At 41.3% G+C, this 25,301-nt stretch overlaps 1 protein-coding gene across 2 annotated transcripts in view; it reads right to left on the bottom strand.

Moving 5' to 3' along the window:
- The window catches only part of BEGAIN (brain enriched guanylate kinase associated), a 155,793-nt gene that overhangs the window by 63,547 nt on the left and 66,945 nt on the right, over positions 1–25,301 (bottom strand). Inside the window, exon 3 of one of the 2 annotated variants that reach the window (XM_027804984.2) lies at positions 10,397–10,486. The exons of the other annotated variant lie outside the window; for it this stretch is intronic. Coding sequence (XP_027660785.1) covers positions 10,397–10,486 — 90 coding nt within the window. The remainder of the gene's footprint in view (positions 1–10,396; positions 10,487–25,301) is intronic. 2 annotated transcript variants of the gene reach the window in all.

Genomic DNA, 25,301 nt, shown 5'->3' with positions numbered 1-25,301 from the left:
ATCTTCCACGGCTAATGGGTCCTTATGATTCTTTATTTTATATCTATACCTATAACTACATATCTAAAACTGAGAAAATAATTACATGGAAAAAGTACAGCTAGGAGAAAGGAGAATATTTATTTGCAAATAAAAAAATATTCTCTGGAAATCTGGTACTGCTATGTCTTAGAAAACACAAATCCTATATTCCATGGACTTCCTGAAACTCTGACAGCTGGGAGGAGTGTGGAATTACAGGATGACTTCAAAAATCCTGTAAGTAGGACCTTTTCCATAAGTGGTTTTCTATTTCTTCTAATGATCTCTAAAATCCTGCTCCTGTGACAACCAGTGGTTTGTAAGTCACTACCCATTTTGCTTCATTAAAGTATTTCTCTAAAAACAGGGACAGTAAGTACAATACTAAATATTAAATATTTAGACTGGTGAAAGAAAGCGTCTCAAGGGAAGCTACTTTAAAGGTTATTAAAAACAGGTCTCCAGACTTTGCAAAGTATTATTTTCATCAATTAGCTCTGTTTATAATAAAAAAAGTATAAAATAGATATGAAAACATATTGGCATAGAAATTTGTGCCCACAAAAATTTAAGCTGCAGTAATTGCCAGGTTTGGAATTGCTCCTTGCTGGAGACTTTGAAGCCTTTTTCCCTCCGGCAGTGCTCCTACAGAGAGATGCCAAGCCTCTGTTGAATCCTGTTGCTGGAGTTGATCCCCAGAAATAATTCAGAGGCTGTTCAGGGGAGATATTATCAGGGCAGAGTTAGCACTGCTCAGGCTCCACATTTAATGCAGAGAGGTCTATTTTACAGGAGAAAGATGAGAAGGCCGTGCAGGCAAGTTCAAGTTCCACCCAATACTCCTTGTGTTTCTTTCCTGGTGTTAAAAGTTTGCCATCCCAGCTTGCACAAGGATTGAAGCAAAGAGGTGTTTGCATTTGTGGTGTCACCTCACCCTCTGCAATAGACCTCTGTCCCCAAAGGGCAGTGAGTAATCAAAACAGGTATTTTTTTCCCTAGATGTTCCTGCCAGCTTGTATGTTAAGCTGAACATTGGTGCCACTCTGCACAGCTTCAGCCCCAGGGAAGGGTGCGCAGGTTGGTGAGCACCATGGACAGGGGCAACATGTGACAATCTCAGCCTGCAGCCCTTGGTCACGAGTCATCTGTAGTGCTGGCTGGAGAAGCACCAGATGAACATATTTTCACCACAGCATTTCAGGCAAAGCTGAGCTGTTACTCCCTGAGAACTGATGTCTGTTGGGCTGCTCCATTGGTGGAGTGTCCTGGAAACCCCACATCTCCACCTCACTGGTCAAACTGCTTCAGCAGCACTTTTACATCTGCTTGCCACCCCAGGGCTTTGCTTTGTAGATGAGTCTGCATTTTTTTTAAAAAACAGAGCAAACTCATTTTTTGAACTATTGAAATTCTCCCTGAATGGACTGATTATGTTCATTCACACAGCTCTAGGAGTGAGTAAAACAAAATATGATTAATGGTGTTTAGGAGGGAAATTAGCAGTGAAAGGAACGCAAAACAAGGGCAATATAGATGCTCATGTCAAAAATACTCAAAAATCATATCAAAGGTTCTTGTTTCTATGCAGTAAAACAAGTTTTAATGTAGCTGTGAAATGTAAGTCAAATTAATTGTGTTTTGTGGGTAAACATCCTGCCTTGGGAGAAGGAATGTGTAGATTGGAGTTAAATGAACGGGGGTTTGGGGCTCTGAGCCTTGTACTTGGCTTTGCAAATGTGCCTTGTGTTATACTGGCCAAGCGAGCTAGGGCAATACTGCTGGGCAGCTCTGGTTCCTGTGCTGGGTCAGTGATGATGAGCAGGTACTATTAAGATGAAATTAATCTGACCTATTTTAGAAGCCTACTTTTAGATTAGGTAATGCAAATCTGCAAGTATCCATTTCTGTTAATTACAGAGGGAATCTAGTCAAGTAGCTCAGATGTAGACAACTGCATCTCTTCAGATAACCCCCCTCCTTCCTGACTCAGTACCGTGTGTATGACATGAGGTAATGGTATTCCCTTGCTGGTGTGCTTAGATTGCATGGAGGCCCACAAAAAAAAAAAAAAAAAAAAAAAAAAAGAACCGCTAAATGCTTTTAAAGCATTTATCAGATCTGTTTCATGTTGTCAATATATCACATTCTAAAAAAGCCTTCATAGGATCAGGAATTTGTGAGCACTGAAGGAAATCTTTATATTCTGGAAGAATTTTAAAAATATATGCTGGAACTGGATTTCAGAAAACATCTTTTCTTCTACCCTGTGGGTTTTTATATAGGGAAGAGTTTAAAACCAGTCAGCCCTGTACAGGTGCTTGCTGTGAAGGAGTCTAAAGCAGGAGAGGGTCTCTGGGAATGGCCAAGAGACCACCTGTGAGCCCAGACATGTCATGCCCACTCAGACAACTGATGACAGCCAGGAGCAGTAACCTGGTGGGCAGCCAGGGAGCCTGGGGCCAGGTTTGTGCACTTGAATTTCTGGAAGTGGTTTCCCAACAGTGTGAAGCTGCTGTGCACCTCTGCAAAGAGACGGACTGTTTGGCTCCAGGAGAACAAACAGCCACATCCCTGTTTTTGCTTCCCATCTCTGAATGGAGCCTATCAACACAGCGACAAGGGAGGTCAGCCAGGCAGGAGGCAAAGCCCTGGGGTACCTCTTACTGACATACAGCTCACACCCCAGGGAGCAGCAAGCTGGGGACAGAGAGCTCTGGGGATGTTTGCAGCTAGCAGAGATCCCAACAGGTCCTCAGTGCCACTGCATTGCTGCTCAATGGAGGTGGACTGCACTCCCAACCTGACCTTAGGGATACCAGGGAGTTCTGGTTTCAGCAGCTCCTGCTGGTATGTGGCTGGGGGGGTGTCTAATTACCCAGGACCTTTTATTCTAGTACATCTCTGCTGCTGGTCATGGAGCACGGCTCAGGCATGGGGCACACCAGGTCTGCATGTTGCCCAGTGTGGATGTGCTGCAAGAAGGGCACCCAGACCTTGGCTTAGGAGGGATAGCTTTGAGATGACAGTTGTGGCATTGAATCTGACCCCTCAACAATGTTTGTTAGATTTGTAGTTGTTGGGAAATGAAGTCCAAGCATTTTACAAATGTTTTCTAGATTAATGAAACAGCTTTAATGAAGCAGTAATTGGATTTCTATGTTAATCAAGTTTTGATTATGTGTTACATGCTCAGGGTAACCATTTCAAAAGGGTAATGCCAAAATTAACTTCCTTGTCTGCAGCCTTTGTGGCTAACCTTGTGCTTGCTCTGTCTGATTAGGAGGGGGATGGGACCAAATTACAAACTCTAGATCCAGATTCTAAGAATCCACTATGGACTTGAAATTAGTTTTATTGGGGAAATATATTATGTTGCTGCAGTTTAGACTCAGAGCCCAGTCCACAAATCCCAATGCTCTTGTGCTCTTTATTCAGCAGCTTCATTTGTACCCAAACAAATGCCTCGGCATATATGGATCCAAGTTCTTCAATAGGTATTTTCCTGTAATTTCAGGCTCACACTCACTTTGTCCAGCTCACTTTTTTTGTTTTTTTTTTTTTCTTTGTTTGTTTTGGGTTTTTTTTGGGTTTTTGGGGTTTTTTTTTCCAAATTTTCACAGGGTCTGCCTGTTTGTTTGTTTTTTTTTAACTACAGCACATCCACCAAATTTCTCCATTACTTTCAAAGAAGTTTGTTAAGTGTTTGAAACTTTGGAGTATGAACAGTTTGCCTGTCAAATTTCATGCAGATCTTTCCTTCCTATAGAGATATATATATATACATATACTTATATAGATAGATAGCTTTTTTTTTTTTTTTTTTGGGGGGGGGGGGGAGGTTTACTTGCAAGTATTAAACTGCTTGAATTTTCTTTCCAGTACTCATTTTCAAAATAAACAACCTGAAGCTGAGTTTGGATTGTGAGAGGGAAGGCCTGTACATATGTTTCAGAACAAATGTGTGGGTGATCCAAATCTGGAGCTTAGATAGTTTCCAGATGACTGATGGGCACATAAAATAAGTAATACCGTCCTTTTCTTAGGTTCCAGACATTCTGGCAGAATTTAAACCAGAGAAGAGGGGATGCTTTATCAGAAACATTAGAGAAAGTCATTTGGAAGGGAAGCGGGGTGGTGGTGGGAAGAGATGTTTAGCAGTTGAAGTCCAAAGTGCTATAGGACAGATCCTTAACTTGAGAGCCTATTTACAGCACCTGGAAAGCTGATACAACTACCTTAAAACAGAAGTATCGCTGGATTTCGGAAGGCAGCTTTTCCTCGCTTAAGATGTGAGTATCTGGGTCTTGCATAATTTGCACAATTAAAAATTCAGACCAGACAACAGGTATTATACAGTAAGTGTGTCTAAACTGTGCTGGGCTTATTTATAAGAGGTGGAAAAGAGAGATCTCTCCTAAAAATAAAACTGAATTATGTTTTGGTGATATTGACCCAGCAGTCTTTCATTGCAGAAGTGGTGACTTCTATAACAAGTATCTGAAGCCCACAGACATATCTATCCAAGAATGTTCAATATTAACTGTAATATGAGGCAATTAAGATATGAAAATTCAGTTACATGTTGACATGCAAAAAACCCTTAGAGGACTAGCTGTCAGCACTGAGTTGTCTTGAGTGAATGCCATTATTGTCAGTGGAACGTGGCAAGATTTTTAAATATGCTTGTAATAAAGACATACAAATTGTCCTTTATTTAAAGGTACTATCCATAACCTCAGGCTCTGAATGGATTGAATAGAAATACCATGAATAAAATTACAGCTTTCAGAAATAGACACTGAAGGTGTTTTGATTATTTAAAATGAAGTTTCTTCAGCAGGAAATTGTGATTCCCCCGTGTGCTGAAAACTGCAAAGGGCAAATGAACACGAACAGTGGGAATCCAGACCTGCATCTAGGGAGCCAGAGCACTAAGAAATCAAGGGTGCAGAGCAGCGAACATGGACTTACAAAATGGGATGTGTACCATCTACCACAGGCAGCTGTGCTAGCCAGCCCAGCGCCCTGCTCGGTACAGGGCGGCACGGAGAGCGAAAAGCTGTGCCATCTCTCTGAGGACTGGTTTAATACCTCTGCTCACTTGATTTGGATCTGGAGTTTTCAAAATACTTTTCTGTTTCCTACTAGCAAGATGACCGCTTTTGCTTACGAGACATTTTTGAGGTTAAATACCCGAGCGTGGTCAGGCTGGCTGTGTGTGAGAAATGAATGCAGTGCACTGCGAACAAGCAGAAGCCTTGTGCCCAAATTCAAAGGTGACTGAAGCAGAGTGAAAGAGTGGAAGCAGCAGAAGCTCTTACGATCTCTGCCTTCTTCCAAACTGCCTCCTAGTGCCTTTGTGTAGGCTCTTCCTAAAGGCTGTGAAGACCAACTGATTTCAGCTCTGGCAGGAAGACTCTTAAAGTCAGTGGCTTAAATGCAAACTGTTAGGTCCAGTGAGTGATCCCACAGAAGTCTAAATAAAGACTGTCCCTGTTCAGTTTGTTTCTCCATGTTGCTGGAAAATGAAGGGGTGAACAGGTGGAAGATAAAGTTGCAAGAGAAGAAAAGCATGCAATTCAAAGAGGAATATATGTTTTCTGACTCATTCTGTTGAGGTAGGAAGAATATGTTGATTTTCTCATGATAATGTAGGACTCTGCTCATGTTCATGCCCTACTCCAAATTGTCTGCATTGTCCAAATGTTGCCTAGTGCTCTGGCTGACACCTGAAATGAGTCAGCTGGTGAGGCTGGGAGAGAAGGGAGTCGAATTCTGGCATGGCAAACTTCAGGCAACATTTGTACAAGAGCAGAGACATAACGGCCTTGACCATAGATGAAGGGATCCTTTCACTGCTTGCTGCCCAGACTCTGCTCTTGACAGGACTCTGGAATAAGGTGCATTCCTGTAAGAGACACTATTTTCTGGCTTTCCAGAGGCCGATATGTTTGCATAAAGCATTTGGCTAGAAGAAATGGTGAGTTACGATGTAAAGTTGCAAGGTATGAAAGGATAAGAAAAGCAGCAGAAAAGGCTGACTGCAACAACTGCTTCTTGCTGTAACAAAGCCTACTGGGGGGCTGCCTTGCACAGAAAGTGAAGCTGTTGAACAGACATTGCCTGCTTTTTAATGTCTGGCAGAGTCCTAGATGCACAGCATCTCACTAGGGAATACAAACTACTAAGCAATAATGAGAAATACAGGGAAAAAAAGGAGTTTTTTTTATTGAGAAAGTGAGGTAGCAAAATTAGACATAGACTTCAATTTATGATTTGGAAGCCAAAGAGAGCTCTCCAGGCCACTGAGCAAGCTGCCTTCAGTTGCAGCATCTCTCCTTACAGCTTCGAGTGGCCAGCTTCTAGATTGCTTTGGTTTGTAGTCACAGCTAAGTGCTCCCTCTGGAAATTACTGAAAGCAGCCTGCCCCATCAGCTCACAAGCTTATAAAGTTATATTTTAATTGCTTTATTAAACCTTTCTCACTTTAGCTTTTATCTACCTTCCTGATTCATCTTGATCAAGCTGTGCTGGAACAGGAATGTGGTTCCTGCTGACTTGTGCCATTTATTTGTAATAGGACATGCAATGAGAATGGGTGAGACCCACTGCCCAGAAGCACGCTGAAATTTATCTCACTCTTTCTATTAAAGGACTGAGGCTGGAGGTGCGGTAGGGGAGTACTTTAGAAATGTTTTAGTAGTAGGGTCAGAATTTTGTTCCCGTTTCATTTGGTATAAAGCATCCAGGCATAGGCTGACGGACAGAGGTTATCATGTCTGTTCTCACCTTAGCTATTTCCTTCATTTCCACATCCTCTTCTTTTTCCTCTGATTTGAAATTCATCTTTTTCTGGCTCAAGGGACTCATTGTGGTGGGCTGGCTTAGCACTTCTGTCAGAAAGGTTATGCTAAGCAGATGAAAATATTAAACATACCCTTCTGGCTCCAAGACCAGTCAGACAGAATTATACTGGACTGGGACTGAGGGGAGAAGGAACTGCATATGCCACTGCTTTTTTCCTTAATAAGGAGTGTATATGATCTCATTTGGGTAAAATACTGAATTTTCTTTTTAATTGTATCTGATGACAGTTGCATTCTGATCCTCTTTTGTGACAGAAGTTCTACAAAACAGTAGCTCACGTTTTATGTATAACTTGAACCCATAGGTGCTTGCCTTTAAAAAAATGCCAATGCTTTCCAGATATTTTTACTCAAGAGTGTAGGAGATAATGATTGAGTGAGACACAGCACTGACCCCTCAGATGCTTTCCATGTAGGTGCAGTCAGTTCTACTGTAGTCTCTGTTCATCATTTAGTTCCCCCATCACACACAGCTGTATGATGTTACTAAAGTGACATGCCATGGAGGTGAGCTCTAGGGACTTTTTGGAAGGTTTTCTAGCAGTAGAACAGATCGCTGGTTTATTAGCGCAAGCAAACAATGAAATTAAATAAAGACGCTGATTTATATAAATTGATTAAATAATACTCCTTACCCTAGACACACCCAAATTCACAGCCGTGCACAGAAAATTCAGATTCTGAGGGAACTATTGCTACACACAGACTCACGTATAGGACGTTAAACAAGAACAGTAAGAGCTATCACCTGTTATCTGAATGAACTTCTTTTGCCTGAATATTTCAAGGTATTTTTAGTTTTCCTACAATAACAAATGATCCTCGGCTCTCTGATCAACTTGATATTACAGCAAAAGAAGAAAAGGAAAGAAAAAGAAAGGAATTCGTTGTCTTTGGCTAATTATTTAGAACCCTACCTTGTTTTATACACTGCAGCACACTATTTTAGGACTTGTTAACTGAGACATCTTCTACTCTGCAAGAGTATAAATGAGTTCACCTCTAGCAGGTTCCCCACTGCTCAGCATGTTGTGCAGTCATTTCATACAACCTTCCTCCCAAACTAATGTCATGATTTATTAGTTCAGCCTAGTCTATTTTATCCCACTCCCTCAGCTGAACTGGCTTGTCAGTGTACGACTGTTTTGTTGCCTTTTTTGTGGGTTTATAGGGAAAGAGAGGGAAAAGGACTGCATTCCTCCAAACTCCTGTTAGCAGTCCAGCACCTTGGCATTAACTCTTCCGTAGTTTTTGGAGTGAGCCAGTAAATGAAGGAGCTCTATGTAACTGTGGAGGGGCCAAATCAGGCACCAGGTATTCCTCTGGAAAAAATGCTTGCACTGGTCATGTGAAAATCAATACACAACGTGCTGCTTCAGAGACCGCACAGGAGCCCTCTGCTTCCACCTGCCCTGCAGACACAGCACCCCAAGGAACCACGCAGAGTGAGGAAGCAGCTTTGTTACTACAAACTTTCCCAAAAATGCCTCTTGCACCCTGAGATGTGGATTGCATAAACACAGACCCTTTTTTTTTTTTTTTTTTTTTTCTTTATAACTGAATTACTTTAGCATTCTGGGTGAATTGAGACTTGGGCTTATGACTCTCTTGCTGAAATTTTGGTTGCTTTCTCATTAGTTTTTTAAAGGTTAAAGTGCATGCGTCAGGCTGGGTAAAATAGAATCTATCCTCATTTTGTAAGTGCTGACAGTTGTCATACTCACTATGTTTCATTTTCACAAACAAATGGTTTTGTTTTCTCATTCTTTCAGTAAGCTGATATTTTTCAATATAATTGAAAAGCAAGTTTCCAGATAAATTTGTAAAGTCTAGATAAGTTGAAATCGTGTGATTAAGATTTGAGTTAATCAACAGGAAAGAAATAAGCAAGCTTTCAGGAAATACTAAAATCTCTCTAAAAATTTAGATCCTTGTGAGATTTTTGAAAAACAGGGAGGGAAATGAACATTATTTTTCAATGTCTGTTTATTATTTTTAATAAAATGGCTAAATACCTGAGCTAAATTCCCAGATTTGTACATTTTAAGCTTTGGTATACTTGGAGATAAACTGCCTTGGAGATAAATTGTCGTATTGTCCTCTAAAAGAGTAAGCTTATCTTCTTTTGAAAGCAAAAACTGCAAGTGGACAGTGATGGTAGGAAAAAAGATATATTTTTTTTTAGGGACCCCTACAGAAAGGTTACTAAATGTCATCCTAAGACTCTGAACTTCCTCACAAGCATCTATTTAAAAACACCACATAAGATCAATCTCAGTGATTATACTGTGGCTGTATGAATTTGTTCTGATTTTCAAAGACTTTGAAATATTCAATCAAATTGGAATCAGGGTCAAACATTCTGAGAAAAAGCTTTATATGCCCTGATTATATTTCACATCACTGGTCATCTCCAGGTTTTAACAAGGACAAGCCACAGACCACAGCTATTTTTACATCAAGCTCATCTAAACACAGGCAAGAGTGCATGTGCAGAGTCCCAGGGAACTGAAAAATAGAAATTCAAACCACTTTTCCAAGACTGTTGTTTTTTTCACTACACAGAGTGTAGACTGTGCCTAAAAACACCAAAAGAATCTCACTTACATCTTTCCTATACTAGCAGCACTCTTAAGATGAAAATTCACACACATTGTTCAAAGAAAATCAATAGACTTCAAGATGGTTTAGTGATGGACTTGGCAGCCCTGGATTAATGGTTGGACTTGATGATCTCAAAGGTCTTTTCCTACCTAAATGAGTCTATGATTCTGTGATTCCATAAGGCAATCTAAAGCTTAGCCTGTCTTTTTTATCTAATTACTTACACTGAAATATATTTCAATCTTTCATGTCATTGAAATGTGAATGACATTTCTTCTACATACCTGCCACTTGAAATAAAGTCGAGCAACAAAGAACAAAGAGTATATTCAGGAGAAAAGCAGAAGAGAATCTAAGCAAAATATGGAAAAAAACTTATACTGTGTGCTGCATAGGAATGTAAACTAGAATCAGTCGTAACTCCTCCATCCTTTCAACATCCTTTCAATGCTGTACCTATAGCATTGAAAAAATCCTTGCTTCAGGAGACCGAAGATTAGTGTAAACCTGATAAAGGAGAGAGAATATATACATACCAGCAATTAAGAAAGGTGGGTGTACTACCCAGATAACTGTGCCATCAACAATGAAATGCATTTTGTCTGTCTTATAAGAACTAATCCATCAGAAAAAAATATTAAGTGGTAGTAGGCAGCAGTGGATTTTGCAGCTTCTTTCACATCTTTCAGTTTTATACATGTTAATAACAATTATTACAGGCTTGGCTGTGGCAAGCATCTAGAGTACTATAATAAACAGATCTGCTGTTATTCCCCTAGTTCAGAAAACATAGCGCAACTGAATGATGAGAGACTACAGACTGACATGAAGAAATGAAACATTTTTATGGACATCAGAAAGTTAGAAAGAAAGCATAACTTCACAAAACATCACTTATTAGTTACCTGTCCCAGAGAGTAGGTGAAGATTTTGCGAGCCTGCCCTGGAGAATTCTAGGTTGCCATAGGCAGGTTGGCACCCAGGAATTTCGTACCCTGTAGCATGAATAGAGGATAAACCATGGCTAGGTATGGCTCATAAGACATACGAGTGATAACCTAGCTAGTTTTGCTGCATATAAGTAGACTATGGCATAATTTGGTAGTAATTAGTATTCAGGATATCTTATTTTAAAGCAGTATTAAAACTACAAGACAAGGTGATGTTACAGCACACAAATCTAGTGATTTTCTTTTATGACTATTTTAGGTCAGAATAAGCAATTATAATTGACCTTATGAGGGCTGTAAATGGGTGCCACTCCATCTGCTTTACTGGAGAAGCATTTGGTCTTGACATTTTTGAATCAAGCTCTTATATGTTTGCATTGTAAAAACATCATATTAAACAAATTTATGCTTCATTGAAAGAGGGTCAGCAAAATTCCTTCTGAGCACCATAGTGAGAACATGTTTAACAGCGCTAATTAAATCTGGGCTGAGGTTCAAGTTCCACATACCAGGTTCCATGCACATCTACCAGCAGCAGAACAATAGCTGCAAAATATTTGCTAGAAATGAAAAGCACAAAGAGAAGCAATCTGAACTAGCAATATAAGCTATAAATAACACACAGCAAAAGCAGATCCAGAGCCCAGGAGAAGGCCAACAAGGCAGGCAAATCAGCAATGAGATCTGTTGCCCAACATGAGCATCAAGCAATGCTGGTAAGATTCAAAACACACTGTTCAGTCCTTAGTCAAGCATATTCTCACTCAAGCCAAGTTTTTTCCTGAGTAAAAACTGAGTAAGGACTACAGTATTTGGCCACACAGAATACAGTGTCTCTGTGTTCCTTTGCAGTATCAGAAATGCCACATAATATGCCTTGAAGGATAAATGCAATAAAAGATCCATTTTTCCTGGCTGAAGCATATTCATATTTATCAGATTTTTTGCATAAGCTTTCCCTGTGGTCGGTGATCACTACAATGCAGAAAATCCTACCTTCCAGTATTCATCACCAGTTACCAGTGGGTACTTCAAAGTAGGGACCTTCTGGACTGTGGACAAATCTTTACATAGAGGAAACATTTCAGGAGCAATAACTGTGCTACAGAGAGCAGCAGAGAATCTCAGTGTTTATGGGAAAGGAGAACTCTGCTGAGTCTCTTTCCACTGCTGTAAGTCCACCCTGGGATCAGTTTCATGTTAAGAACCACTGGCAGCAAGATGATGCTCTTTAAGGCACTCTGAGGAAAAGCACTAAGTGAATCCCAGCACGTTACTCCAGTTGTACCACTGAGTTGTTCGTTGAAAAAGGAAGGAACACTTAAGTGTCTTTTAACTTCTTCCATCCTGGACTTGGATTAAGTATGTGAAGACACCCAGGGACAACAGAAGAAATGAAATGGTGTGAGGTTTAAGTGTTGTCATCACATGTATTTACAGCAATATTAGTTTTAAAATCAAAGCAGAGGTGAGAATAAATCTCTGCAATCTGTAATACCTCAGTGTTGTTGGTTCTTCAGTGAACTGTCAATATTACTTTGGATTATGTATCTCTCACAGCTTTTCTGATGTTCTCAGACTGCAAATCTCATAATCAGTAGGTGTGTAGTTATTTCATACATACCAGATCTGCAGTACTTCACTATGTGTTTTTGTTCTCAGCTATGGGTGTCAGGATAATAGTCCATTGTAGGAATACAGGTTTGAAAATGGTCCGTACCTGCTCTCCATTTTTTATCTGCATATTTTTAGGTACAAAATTGTAAACTGCTCCAAAAAATCAGATCTTTGACATCTTAACTTTGAAAAAAAAAATTAAAAAAAAAAAAAATCAGTGAATTCAGCCACAGATTCTTCCAGAACCAGTGGAGATTTTTCAAACCAGTATATATTTTTTGCATATTTGCCCACACTTCACTGATAAACCCTTCATAGCAGTTTTTTAATGAAATAACAAAATGTGAAAATTCTGAGATGGATGAAATGAAAATATTGGGTTTTTCAAGGCCACAAATTTAATGAAGTGGGGGCTCTTGGAGCAAAGAAGCCATTTGAGCTGGGAGAAATCTCTGCTGTCTTGAGATCCATTACTAGCCCTCTGCTGTGTAGTCTTAATCTAACCTGTCTCATACCTTTTACTGATATGTAGCAAATAGCTTTGCTGTAGATAATCTTGACAAAACATTTTCAGGCTGTGAGGCTGTGAGATGTTTTGACAGAGGGGAAGGGTCTGAATTCCACTTTAGCTGTTTGCTCAGTTTTTTTCCTGACGTCTTTTCCATAGTACGTCCCATGTAATTGCTCATAAATGAGCTAATGCAGAGAAAAGCTCTCTGCTGTAAATGTGGTGGGTCTTTCAAAAGTTCCCCAAAGGGATTTAATAACATCCTGTCTCAGATAATCAGTGTCAGTTGTAGTCAGTCTAATCACATTCTCATGTGCAAAGTTGAAAAATAATTAGTAACTGTAAGATTTATTTATTTGCCTGATATACAAACACAAAAATTAATTTTTCAGCTTCTGCAATTTACATGGGATATTATTTTATCATTGAAAAATTAGAAATCAGAAAAACATACATACATTTTTGTCTAAAGCAACTGTAATTTTAAAGGGAACAAAATGGAAAAAGCTCCCAGTTGTTACTGTGTTGTTTCCTTTCTGAAACAACGGTTGTAAGAAACTTGTAAGTATCGAAAATAATAAACAAGCTTATTTAAAAAGAATATTGTATAGTCACGGTATACAATTAGTAGTTTACTACAGGAAAAATACTAGTCCCTAAAACCTGATGATAAAGTGTTTCAGATCATAAAATTTTGAGATTTATTATTTTGCCAAAGCGTGGTAATGTAACTCATTTTCCTCTTTCTGCAGAGCTTCCCTTATCCCTCACTGATGTGATTGAGACCGACTCGTGTCAAGTGAGTTTCGAATTTAGGCATATTGTTGTAATAGTCTGTGTTTCCTTGTCTTGTCCTAGAACATGCAGTGTGTTACTTCAGATATTGTCTGTGGCTCATCTGACAATAATCACAGAGGATGCTTACAGACCTATAGCCAATTTGAAAAAAAAAAAAAAGTAGAAAAGGTGGATTTCTCAGTGAAACATGATCAACACTTTATTTCACTGTCTAGAGATGAGCAAGTAACAATTCATCAGTTTTGATGGCAGATGGTGATTGATCCACTGTGCCTGGAGCAGAGTCATACAGGTCTGTTTAAGAAATACTGTTAGGAGAAAAGTAAACACCACGCCCCTTATTCTCCCCTCTCCAATATTTCATAGGTGAGTAAAATTTATAGCATCTGATATATACAAAGATCCCTGGTTCACATTCTACTCATCAAAACCACTGCTTTTTTATGGTAGCTGCTGGAACCTTCCCCCATGTCTAACAGAGCCAATGCCAGCTGGCACCAAGATGGACTTGCCACTGGCCAAGGCTGAGCCCATCAGCAATGGCGGCAGTGCCTCTGGAAGAACATAGCTAAGAGGGAAAAAAGTTGCAGCACAACTACAACTGCAGCTGGAGAGAGGAGTGAGACTATGTGAGCAACAACTCTGCAGACATCAGGGTCAGGGCAGAAGGCAGGGAGGAGATGTTCCAGGAGTCAGAGCAGAGATTCCCCTGCAGCCCATGTTGAAGACCATGGTGAGGCAGGCTGTCCCCCTGCAACCTGTGGAGGCTGATGGTGGAGCAGACATCCACCTGCAGCTCATGGAGGTTAATGGTGGAGCAGATATCCACCTGAAGCCTGCAGAGGACCCCCACACTGGAGCAGATGAATACACCCAAAGGAGGCTGTGAGTCTATGGGGAGCCCACACTGGAGCAGGCTCCTGGCAGGACCTGTGGACCCATGGGGAGAGGAGCCCAGGCCAGAGCAGGTTTGCTGGTGGGGCTTGTGGCCCCACAGGAGACCTGTGCTGAAGCAATCTGTTCCTGAAGGATTGCGCCCTGTGGGAGGGACCCAGGCTGGAGCAGTTTGTGAAGAACTGCAGTCTATGGAAAGGTTTTATGTTGAAGAAGTTTGTGGAGGACTGTTTCCCATAGGAGGGACCCCATGCTGGAGCAGGGGAAGAGTGTGAGTAGCCCTCCCCCTGAGGAGGAAGGAGCAGCCCAAACAACATGATGAACTGACCACAGCCCCCATTCCCCAGCCCCCTGAGCTGCTGGCAAGGAGGAGGTAAGAAAACCAGGAGTGAAGTTAAGCCTGGGATGAAGGCAGGGAGGTGGTTTTAAGATTTTATTTCTCATTATCATACTCTGATTTGATTGGTAATAAATTAAACTAATTTTTCCACAATTGGAGTCTGTTTTGCCCATGATGATAATTGTGAGTGATGTCCCTGTCCTAATCTTGACCCACCAGTCTTTCATTATCCTTTCCCCTGTCCAGCTGGGCAGGGAAGTGATAGAGTGGCTTTGGTGGGCACGTGGCATCCAGTAGGATACACATGGTTATTTTACAAATGCCAGTGCAAATCTGAATGTTTTTTCTGAAATCTATTTTTCAGAAGTTGGGGAATTTAATGGTTGCTTCAATTGTGAGTAGAGGAGAGGACTTAGTGAACAGACTTCAGCAACCTCTAAGCAAAAGCCACCCCAAATCTTGCATCTGTAAAAGGGAGAACGATTTTCTGGAGAAAGGATGTGTTCTGGTATGATTTTAGCTTAAACTCAGTGCTGTTTAAGACCTAAAGGAGACTTGAAAGTCACCCTTAAACTGGGTTGTGCTATTATGATTTTTGTACTTGCCCAATTTAGCCCTATTTTACCCCAATATGAAGAAGTTAAGCACAAGAACAGCTATTTTTGCTTCTGTTAACACTGTGCAGCTATTTCAAGGGCATGCTTTTATAAACACTAATAACCCCAGATGAAACATTGACAGAGCAAGCTGGAAAAACCACAGGGACACCTTGGAACATACCGTCACGACTCTACCTCCACATTCCATTCTCATTGAAGAGGCACGTGGCAGTGATGCTGATTTAGCATCACAGACTTGCAAGATGCTGTCAGCTGCACTTGCTACATATTCTCCAACTACTTCTGCCAGTGTAGGTAACTGGCTGTCATCTCCACAGAACAAAGGCTGGAGCTAATGTCAAACAATCCATTTTCTGTGAGGGGGAGGCAGTTCTATTCCTGGAGTTACCCAGATCTATGGCCACAGCATTAAATAATGTAAAACTGCTGCAGGGATTGCAACAATATATCTTAATGAATATTTTAAATATAATTCCCTGATTGAAAAACAGGGTCCTATAGAACAATGCATCCTCCTAATTGTAGCAACCTGCATCAGATCGGAATAGTATCTCCACAGCGCAGACACAGGTGCTAACAGAGTACCTGGGAATATAAGAAAGCTGCAAATATCCATTGTGCAGAAAAGGGAGGAAGATGAGGATGCTTGTTACCAGCGAAGATAATACCCGTTTTCTGACAATATAGGAACACAGAGATGTCGCTCTGCCAGCTCAGGTAAACACATTTCAGGACAGGGTTTTTCACTGGCAAAAAGACTGCTGGCTTAGGCTAACCTCTCAATATCTTTCTGATCAGGCACAAAAATCCACCCTTTGTCCTTGTCCCATTTCTTGTCTTTTTTTTTGCCCCACTAGTCTAACAGACTTCTGCCATAGCTTCCCTTCACCTCCAGCTTTGCCCAGCTGTGCAATCCCCATCTGCTGTTTCTGCTGTGGCCACTGGCTCCTCTTCGTGCATCAGCTGCTGCAATGCTGGAGGTGAAAGATGGCTTCCATGAACCCTCTTCAGAAGCCAGACACTACAGCAAGCCTCATCTGTCAGGAAGAGTTAAGGAGGAAGCCTTGTTCTGTCTTCAAACTCTGGAATCAAGAGTACTTAACTGAAATTGAACCTATGTGAGATTTAGTTGCCAAACTAATGTCCTTCTTAAACAAGTATGGTTATTTTTTTTTTTTCAGGTGCTTTTGAAGTGTGCCACTTTGAATGTTTATAAAAATCACAGAATGGTTTGGGTTGGAAGGGACCTTAAAGCTCATTCAGTTTCAGCCCCCCTACTATGGGCAGGGACACCTGCCACTAGACCAGGTTGCTCAAAGCCCCATCCAACCTGGCCTTGAGCATTTCCAGGATTGGGGCATCCATAGCTTCGCTGGGAAACCTGTGCCAGTGTCTCACCACCCTCACAGTAAAGAATTCCTTCCTTATATCTAATCTAAATCTACCCTCTTTCAGTTTAAAGCCATTTCTCTTGTCCTATCACTATGTGCCCTTGGAAAAAGACCCTCTCCAGCATTTATGTAGGCCCCCTTTAGGTACTGGAAGGCTGCTGTAAGGTCTTGCTGGTGCCTTGCCTTCTCTTCTCTTCTCACCTCCTTATTTTGCATGTCCCTTAGCATAGTTTCCAGGAGGATCTGCTCCATGATCTTGCTGGGCACCAAGGTGAGACTGACCAGCCTGTAGTTCCCAGAGTCTTCTGTTTTTTTCCTTTATGAAAATGGGGGTTATATTCCCCCTTTTCCAGTCAGTGGGAACTTCACTGGACTGCCATGACTTCTCAAATATGATGGATAGTGGCTTAGCCACTTCACCTGCCAGTTCCCTCAGGACATGTGGGTGCACCTCATCAGGTCCCATGGACTTGTGCACCTCCAGGTTTCTTAGATTGTCTCAGACTTGATCTTCTCCTACTGCAGGTGGTTGGTTCTTCATTCTCCCAGTCTCTGCCTTTGTCTTCTGTGACTTGGGCAGTGTAGCTGGAGCACTTGCTGGTGAAGACCAAGCAATTGAAAGTCATTGAGTATCTCATGCTTCTCCATATCCCAGGTAACCAGGTCTCCTGTTTCCTTCTGGAGAGAGATCATATTTTCCTTAGTCTTCCTTTTATCGCAGAAGTACCTACAGAAGATTTTCTTGTTGCCCTTGACGTTCCTGGCCAGATTTAATTCTGCCCAGGGCTTTATCTGATCCCTGGCTGCTCAGGCAATTTCTCTGTATTCCTCCCAGGCTACCTGTCCTTGCTTCCACCCTCTGTAGGCTTCCTTTTCTGTGTTTGAGTTTGCCCAGGAGCTCCTTGTTCACCCATGCAGGCCTCCTGGTGTTTTTGCCTGACTTCCTCTCTGTTGGCAGGCACGGCTCCTGAGCTTGGAGGAGGTGATTCTTGAATATTAACCAGCTTTCCTGAGTCCCTCTTCCCTCTAGGGCTTTATCCCATGGTATTCTACCAAGAAGATTCTTGAAAAGACCGAAGTCTGTTCTGAAGTCCAGGGTAGTGAGCTTGCTGTGCACCCTCCTCACTGCCCTAAGGATCTTGAACTCCACCATTTTGTGGTCACTGCAGCCAAGGCTGCCCTTAAGCTTCACATTCCCCACCAGCCCCTCCTTGTTTGCGAGAACAAGGTCCAGCATGACACCTCTCCCCATTGGCTCCTGTATCACTTGGAGAAGGAATTTATCATCAACGCATTCCAACTGGACTGCTTATGCCCTGCTGTGTTGTCTATCCAACAGATATTGGAGTGGTTGAAGTCCCCCATGAGGACCAGGGCTTGTGAATGTGAGGCTGCTCCTACCTGTCTACAGAGGGCTTCGTCGGCCCAGTTTCCTGGTTGGGTGGCCTGTAGTAGACCTCCACTATAATGTCACCTGTGCCTGCCTTCCCTATGATCCTGACCCATAAGCTCTTCCTTGGCTCCTCATCCATCCCCATATGGAGCTCCGTGCACTCCAGCTGGTCACTGACATAGAGGGCAACACCCCCTTCTCATCTTCCCTACCTGTCCTTCGTAAGGAGCATGTATCCTTCCATCCCAACGCTCCAGTCATAGGAGCCATCCCAGCACATCTCCATGATGCCAGTAAGATCATAGCCGTGCAACCCTGTGCATGTCTCTTAACTCCTCTTGTTTATTCCCCATGCTATGTACGTTTGCATAAGGGCCTCTAAGTCGGGCTCCTGACGAAGCTGATTTACTGGCTGGAGTGGCTGGAATTCCTTTGTGCTGCTCTTCAGATGCTCTCCTGCTGACCTGTGATCCCTCTATCAGGCTCTGGGCACTTCTTGTTGACATTGACATAAAATTAGTAGGAGTGGGATGGATTGAGGTTCCTCTCCCCTGGTGACTTCTGTTTAAAGCCAGCTTGGCAAGCCTATGCTTGTTAGAGCAAAAATTCTTGTCACTCTGGAAGGCTTCTTGGAGTATTTTAGGTCCTAGCTCCAAAGCAGTCAAGTTGGGAGCTTCTTAAATGAAAAAAAATGATGGGCTGTTTTTTTTGCTATGAGTAAACCAATGTTTTTTCCTTGGTTGTATTTTCAGATATGTCTAAGGCATTTTAACGTAAAAATATGGCATGAAACAGTCCAATGGATATAGTTAACATTTTGCAAAACATTAAGCAATTTTTAAGTGGAAAATTTTTGGTGAACTCAACAATCAATAATTCTACCAGGTCATCATATCTACCTTAGTTAGCTATTTATCTATCTGTTTTTATGAAACCATGCGGGCAGCCTTTTGTGGAGTAGATGTGTATGTATATGCACACACACATGTATGTGTATGTACATACTTCAAATCCACTACTTTCATAAAATGTATGTGGCAAACAGTATATAAAACCTTTAGAGTTAAACATTCATGCTCAGACTATAAATATGTGAATGAGTAATTATCACTGTATTAGGCATGTTGACAGAGCATTTGTGGTAGGATTGGAGCTACTTGCAAGGTTTGATTTTGTTTGTTGATGCCTTCAAATACTTGTGTAGCCAAAACACAAATTATGTTTCATTCAGGCACAAGGCAGTTGGTTCAATACAGGTGTATCAACAAACTGTAAGGTTTTGTGACTAAATGAATTAATGAACTCTGTTCTCCAAATACTAAGATGCCATACCCTCTGTGAAAAATGGCACAGCAGATGACATGAGCTAATCTGCTTTACATAAATTTCTAATAATTAACAACTGGTTTAAGCTCTCAAAAGAATGTGTGGAAACAGGCCACGTTTTCCCAAACTTCTGCTAACTTTGTTGCATTAACTGGGTGCCCTAGTTTGCATATGAATATCCACCATTGGCTTGAATCTAGTTATGTAGTACAAAAAAATCCAAGACTGCATGAAGCTTCACAAGCTTGGCGATCACTTCTTTAGTATCACTGTGGCGGGTTTTTTTGTGGCTATATGACCATATTTTGTCAGACTTTAAATGCATGAAATACACTAACTGATCTGAAATTTAACAGCTGGCTGAGTACAATTTTACTGATGATTAGATTTGGGGGAAGAGAAACAGGTGCAGAAACACTCCCTCCCGCAACTACAGAAAAACATGATAGGAATTAGTCATTCAGTATCTGCATGGAAATAATCATAAACTGTTAGTAATATTTCATTTTGAGTCTCCTACTTGGGAAGCTGATCATCTGCATATTGTGACAAGCATTAGTTACCTTTACTGTCTTGCAGCTTATGAACTATTGCTATAGAACAAAAACAGTCACACTTTTCAGGGTTATAGATCATCTTTGCAATATAATTCAATGACAGGGCATAGCCTGTATACTGCTTAAATGCATTTTGTTATTTCCCGTGGGAAGCAATAGCCAGGAACGCATTGTAAAGGTGTGAAAATATACCTGTTGTCTGTAGATATTTGCCATTGGAACTTTACTTCCTTAGATGTTTTACACCTCATGAAGTTTCAGTATTAGTAATGGTTCTCCAATGCTGTCATTTTGATGATGATTTTTTGTATAATGGCAGAACTCACTTTTCATGAGGAATGGTTTTCCACACAGAGAAAAAATATCAGACTGACCTAAGGATTGTCCTTTCCTCTATTTCCTGTGGTTCTTTCCTTCAACTAGCTGAATAAGTGTTGGTTCTAATGTAATTAGGCCATTGCGAATAATTTCCCCCTTGCTTTTTCGCTGGCATAAACACTTTGCTCCAGCGTCCCAGCAGCAGATCCATTTTCCAAGCTTTTTTACGGCTTGACTTCAGGCAATCTTTACAAAGCTCCAGCTGCTGTGTCTGAGTGCACTTAAAGTTGTGTTTGAACATGGAGAACATTATGGTATAGGTATCTGGCCAAAAAGACTTCTGTGTCTAGAATTGAATTTTTATCAATCTCAGAGGCAAATTTGGAAAGATGTTTTGGTTTCCTAACATGAAATACTAGAATGCTTAAGGTATCAGCTGTGTAAACTAGCAATACATTAAAAGATAGCTTCTAAGTCCTTTATTGCCAGTGTAATTCTCCTTTTTTCCCATTTTTCCACAGTCTTCCTTGGAACCTCTGCATTTGGGAGCTTTGGACAATCCTGACTCACTTTGTCATCTAGGAATAGACTATGTAAGAGGACTTTTCTAAATATATGGATATATTTACTGCAGACATCAACTGTGATTGTATTTCTGTTTCATACCTTTTCCGAAAACTGCTATGATATTTTTAAGTAGGGATGTGAATCTGTGAATAAAATCATACTGAATATAGAGTAGGACTAACTTTACTGAGAAAAGCAGCTCTTTTGTGCAAAGATTTGCCTGTGCTTGCATGGTTCCAGTAATCCATGCTGGTGCCTCCAGAGAATCTGAAAGAACTAGTAATTACAGGACATACCTTTACAATTGTACACATTTTACATGGTAAGTAGTAGAAAGCTAACACTTAAGACTGAAGTATACTCCTTTTACCCCAAAGAGATATCTTAAATTATATCTGATAGCTCAATAACTTTCATTTATTCACTGAATACATAGGCAAAAGATCTGTTTTCTAAGCAGCTCCAGTAAACTATCATGTTAGGCATTTCAGCAAGAAAGGGAAAGGGAAGTGCTGGCATGCCAGGGAAGGGGCAGTGATGTCTCTCTGGGAATGCTATGCAGAATCCCAATCACTCATTTTCGAGAGAGATTCAGTCTCAAATTAATGCACGGAAAAGCCTTTTTTCTGATATTTAAGAGGCATCTTAGGAAACAAATTCAAAACTAAAGCTATTCTAGATTGGTTCAAGAAAAGAAAGACTGAGTGGAGATACAGCTGTCATTTTAAACATAACTGGGGAAAACATAGTGGGGAAAAATTATTTCCCCTAAAGAAAAGCAATGGCATAACAAGAAAGTGAACAACACTGATCATGGTTACATTTTCTTATGGAAATTAGAAGACTTCTGATTACTGAACAACATACTTCTGGAGCAGCCTTTCAGTAAGAGTGGCAGATAGAAAAACACATAGAAGACTCAATAACATCTAAGAAACCTGGAGGTACACAAGTCCATGGGACCTGATGAGGTGCACCCACATGTCCTGAGGGAACTGGCAGGTGAAGTGGCTAAGCCACTATCCATCATATTTGAGAAGTCATGGCAGTCCGGTGAAGTTCCCACTGACTGGAAAAGGGGAAATATAACCCCCATTTTCATAAAGGAAAAAAACAGAAGACTCTGGGGACTACAGGCTGGTCAGTCTCACCTTGGTGCCCAGCAAGATCATGGAGCAGATCCTCCTGGAAACTATGCTAAGGGACATGCAAAATAAGGATGTGGTTGGTGACAGCCAAGATGGCTTCACGAAGGGCAAGTTGGGCCTGACACATTTGGTGGCCTTCTACAATGGGGTTACAGCACTGGTGGATAAGGGAAGAGCAATTGATGCCATCTACTGGACTTGTGCAAAGCATTTGACACTGTCCCGCATGACATTCTTGTCTCTAAATTGGAGAGACATGGATCTGATGGATGGATGGCTGCACTCAAAGAGTTGCAGTTAATGGCTTGATGTCCAAGTGGTGCTCACAAGACATCAGTGACGAGTGGTGTTCCTCAGGGGCTGGCATTGGGACTGGCACTGTTTAACATCTTTGCCAGCTGCACGGACAGTGGGATTGTGTGCATCCTTGGCAAGTTTGGCAATGGCACCAAGCTGTGCGATGTGGTCATCACGCTGGAGGGAAGGGATGCCGTCCAGAGGGACTATGGCTTGAGAGGTGGGCCCATGCAAACCTCATGAAGTTCAACAAAGCCAAATGCAAGACCCAGCACATGGGTTGGGGAAATACCAATCAGAAATACAGGCTGGGCAGAGAATGGAATGAAAGCAATCCTGAGACTGACAAGGACTTGGGAGCACTGGGTAACAAAAAGCTCAACACGGCCCGGCAATGTGCGTTTGCAGCCCAGAAAGACAACTGCATCCTTAGCTGCATCAAAAGAAACGTGACCAGCAGGCTGAGGGAGGCAATTCACTCTGTCTACTCTGCTCTCATGAGACCCCACCAGGAGTGTTGCCTTCAGCTCTGGGGACCCCAACATAAGAAGGATATGGACCTGCTGGAGCGAGTCCCAAGGAGGCCACAATGATGAGCAGGGGGCTGGAGAACCTCCCTTATGAAGACAGACTGAGAGAGTTAGCTGGGGTTGTTCAGCCTGGAGAAGAGAAGGCTCCAGGGAAGACCTTACAGCAGCCTTCCAGTACCTAAAGGGGGCCTACATAAATGCTGGAGAGGGACTTTTTCCAAGGGCACGTAGTGATAGGACAAGACAAATGGCTTTAAACTGAAAGAGGGTAGATTTAGATTAGATATAAGGAAGAAATTCTTTACTGTGAGGGTGGCGAGACACTGGCACAGGTTTCCCAGCAAAGCTGTGGATGCCCCATCCCTGGAAGTGCTCAAGGCCAGGCTGGATGGGGCTTTGAGCAGCCTGGTCTAGTGGAAGGTGTCCCTGCCCACGGCAGGGGGTTGGAACTGAGTGAGCTTTAAGGTCCCCTCCAACCCAAAGCATTCTGTGATCCTATGTAGTACAGAATATATAGAATATAATATAGTGCCTGTAACTGCAAGTAACTGTTCCAAAATGTCCAGGTTCATAAATGTCTTTTTCCCTTAATTATTTTTTCACAATAATTCTATTGTCAATGGATTCATTCTAAGAATGGATCTCAGCCCTTCCTAATTGTAACCTCTTCAGTGTTCAGTGACATTCAACTAAATTGGTACTTGTGGGAGAACAGAACCAGGCACCAGCTCAGTACTGACCCGAGTCAGAAATGGAAGAAATCTCATTGAGAAAGCCAGTTCTACCTTTCAGAACTTGATGCAGCTAATGAATTTTTCATTTGATCTGTGCTAGCAATATATTTATGAGTCCAACACTTTCACGTGTTTACAATACAAATGCACTGCAACACAGTGGTTGTATTTTCAGTTGAGAATACTATGATTATGGAGATAATATCTAGAGAAGCATTCCCAGGAGATGCTTCCAGGCAGTTTAAATCAATAGAAATGATGAGTATTTTACATCTCTTCAGATTTTTGCTTCTGGTTTGTCTGTATAACCCTTATCTTTTACCCCTGAAGAACATGGGTGCTTTCACTGTGGATAGATTTCTGTGTTTCTTTTGCTGAGAAAATTAAGCACTGAGTGATCTGCTTCAGAAATCTGCTCACTGGAGAATTGGTAAATATGCATATAAACAACTTCCCTAGACTAAAATATGAGTTATTTTTTTTGTGTTAGTTTGATAAGTTAGAAGAAGGAATTAATTAAAAAAAGAGAAACTAGATTGCAATTCAGAAGTGGTTTTTTTTCTGTTTGTCAGAAACTCAGTCGAGTCTTCATCTCCTGCCTGCCACCATAGATTTAGATTCCTTTTGCTAAATTGTGCTCTTAGTGAAGTAGTTACTCATCACTGACTGTACCTCTGATGAAACAATTCAGTGGAATTGCCTGGGCTGGTTGGCATGGAGTTTATCCCTTGTATATCCATACAGGTTCTCTCAGTCCATCTTGCACTTTGTGGGGCTATTTGAAACTGATTTTTTGAGTTTTATGTGTCTTCCATCATAAGGGAGAGTATATGTTGTCTTAGGGCATGCTACATTTATTTCAAAGACACTTATCTATGCTAGGCACTGTTACGTTGGACTCTCATGTATGTCAAATAAACAATATGGCTCCCAATGTAGAGAAAATCAGCTCACTTCTCTGTCACTTGACTTGCTCTCCTACCCTGTTCCCTTCTCATCCATTTAAAGTATGAGTTCATTGAGAGAGAGGGAATCTCTTCAGGATTTTGGGAGAACAGCATGCAGTATAATGAATCTTTATTTCAGGGTGGGACTTCAAGTGATATAGTCATGAGAAAATGTGAGGAAGATTATGGTGGGGTCACTTGAGAAATAATAAAAAAAAAAAGGCTAGAAAGAACAGTATCTGAGAGATGGCAGTCCTTGAAAGGTATTAAAAACATTTCAATACTCTCAGATTTGTTTGGGGTTTCAATTTCAGATTAGCTCAAGGGAAGATGTGAAAATCTCTTCATTATCCTGAAGACCACTTTAAACCAGACAAAGATCAATAAAAAGTTGAATCCAGAATAATGCAGGAAATAGAGCAGGCTCAGAGGTAAAGAAAATGCAGCATTTCCCCACCCTGCAGATGAGCACTGCCAAGGGAGATGGCAGTGCTGGGGTGAAGAAGCAGGCATGGGGCTCCTGCTTGTGCCCAAGCAAAGGGCTGTGACTGCTGCTTCTGCAAGAGGCATGAGCAAGAAAGAGAGTTTAGCCCGCTCACAGAAGCCTTCCCTTTGGCAGTACCAGTGGCAGGTCTGGCTCTGCAAATCACATTCCATTTATTTCAGGGCTTGAATCGTGTATGAAACCTGATGTAAGGCCCATTCTAAGCTTTGAAAGTGCTTTGGGGAGGAAAAAAAAAAAAAAAAAAGAGAAAAAGTGCTGCAAAACAAAATTTCCAGGTGTGAGCAATCAGAGCACAATTAAATCTATTATGAATGGAATGAATTATCTCTTAAAAAAATATTAGCTGTTGTGGAACTTGTCTCATTTTGCA

This window comes from Falco cherrug, chromosome 7, assembly GCF_023634085.1.
Source record: "Falco cherrug isolate bFalChe1 chromosome 7, bFalChe1.pri, whole genome shotgun sequence".
In the NCBI taxonomy this organism is placed as follows: Eukaryota; Metazoa; Chordata; class Aves; order Falconiformes; family Falconidae; genus Falco; species Falco cherrug.
Note: the sequence above shows the minus strand (reverse complement) of the source record. Positions and strands in the feature narration are given on the sequence as shown.